At 62.0% G+C, this 1,714-nt stretch overlaps 1 protein-coding gene across 1 annotated transcript in view; it reads left to right on the plus strand.

The window, feature by feature from the left end:
* ccnq (cyclin Q) overlaps window positions 1–1,162 on the plus strand; it is a 10,057-nt gene extending 8,895 nt beyond the window's left edge. Inside the window, exon 6 of the mRNA XM_072487934.1 lies at window positions 700–1,162. Within this exon, the coding sequence (XP_072344035.1) occupies window positions 700–786 (87 nt within the window). The 3' untranslated portion in view covers window positions 787–1,162. The remainder of the gene's footprint in view (window positions 1–699) is intronic.
* Window positions 1,163–1,714: the final 552 nt, after the last annotated feature.

Below are 1,714 nucleotides of genomic sequence, written 5' to 3' on the forward strand. Positions count from 1 at the left end.
GGAGGAGGCCCATTCAGCCCCTCTCGGGCCTGTTACCCAGGAACAGGAGGAGGCCCATTCAGCCCCTCTCGGGCCTGTTACACAGGAACAGGAGGAGGCCCATTCAGCCCCTCTCCAGCCTGTTACACAGGAACAGGAGGAGGCCCATTCAGCCCCTCTCGGGCCTGTTACACAGGAACAGGAGGAGGCCCATTCAGCCCCTCGAGCCGAAGGGGGAGGTCGTAGCTTCCCCCCATTCGAGTTTTTTGTCAAAGTGTTTCCTCATTTCAATCCAGAAAGCACGGCCTCTTGTTTTAAGACCTTGATTCCCACCCCCCTCGGCCACACACCTCGCACCAGAAACTTTCCCCTCTCCCCAAACCAGCGAGAAACATTCTCTCTGACGGCCCGATCTGAACATCTCGAGCAGGTTGAGAGGAAGTTCACCGCGTGCGAAGCGTCTTCATTCCCTGTGGAGAGAGAGAGAGAGAGAGACTGGGATTGTTATCCTCGGAGCGGAGAAAGGTCACGAGGGGAGATCCAGTCGAGGCCTTTGCGATCATGAGGAGGGGGATTCCGATTGAGGAAACGAGGAGATTGTGTTTACCAGTCGGTGGGAGATTCAGTAACCCGAGAGGGGGGTGGGGGGGGTGGTGGGGGGGGGGGGTTAATTGCAGCCGTCGTTTATGGCCCCCCCCCCCCATTCCTCCCCCCTTGCAGGTGTTCAGTGAGGGCGTGACGAAGACCACCATCGACGCCATCGTCACGGAGATCGTGCGGATCTACGAAATGGACGCTAAGCCGTGATGGAGTAACCCCCCCCCACCTCAGCGTACCCGTGTGTGTGCCTCCCCTCCCCGTCAGCCCCCCCCCCCCCCCCGAGGTTGACAAGGCCCCCCCCCCCTCTCCCCACAGCCGCCCACTCCCGCCCCCGTTCGCTGCTTAACATTTCTGCCTTTCGGGATCTCCCGTGCTGAAGACGGTCAGCGGCGAGGACATGCAACGCTTCAGGAGGGGGGTGTTAGCGGGAGCTACCACTAAACACCCACCGTGTCCTGGCCAAAGGGACCTCGCGTCAGGGGAGGAGTGGGTGATCGAGACGTTGAAGAATGTTCACTCCGACCCAGTACCAGCTGTTGGCGACCTTCGGCCTGTCCGACGATTAAATCTTTGTTTCACTGCGTCTCGGAGCTTGAGTTGGCTTTTCCTCCATGTCCGGCCTCTCAGCCCCATCTGGCTGACGCGCATATAGCCCAGTGAGAATCGTTGTATTGTGCAGCTCTCCAGCTCGGGTCAGAGGCTGGGAATCCAGCGAGAGTAACTCGACTCCTGACTCCCTCACCAAAGGCCGTCAGTGCCGCACTGTCGGGAGGGTCAGTGCTGAGGGGGCGCCGCACTGTCGGAGGGACAGTGCTGAGGGAGCACCGCACTGTCGGAGGGTCAGTGCTGGGGGGGGCGCCGCACTGTCGGAGGGACAGTGCTGAGGGAGCGCCGCACTGTCGGAGGGTCAGTGCTGAGCGAGCACCGCACTGTCGGAGAATCAGTACTGAGGGAGCGCCGCACTGTCGGAGGGTCAGTGCTGAGGGAGCGCCGCACTGTCGGAGGGTCAGTGCTGAGGGAGCGCCGCACTGTCGGAGGGTCAGTGCTGGGGGAGCGCCGCACTGTCGGAGGGTCAGTGCTGGGGGAGCGCCGCACTGTCGGAGGGTCAGTGCTGAGGGAGCACCGCACTGTCGGA

Source organism: Scyliorhinus torazame, chromosome 22, assembly GCF_047496885.1.
Source record: "Scyliorhinus torazame isolate Kashiwa2021f chromosome 22, sScyTor2.1, whole genome shotgun sequence".
NCBI lineage: Eukaryota > Metazoa > Chordata > Chondrichthyes > Carcharhiniformes > Scyliorhinidae > Scyliorhinus > Scyliorhinus torazame.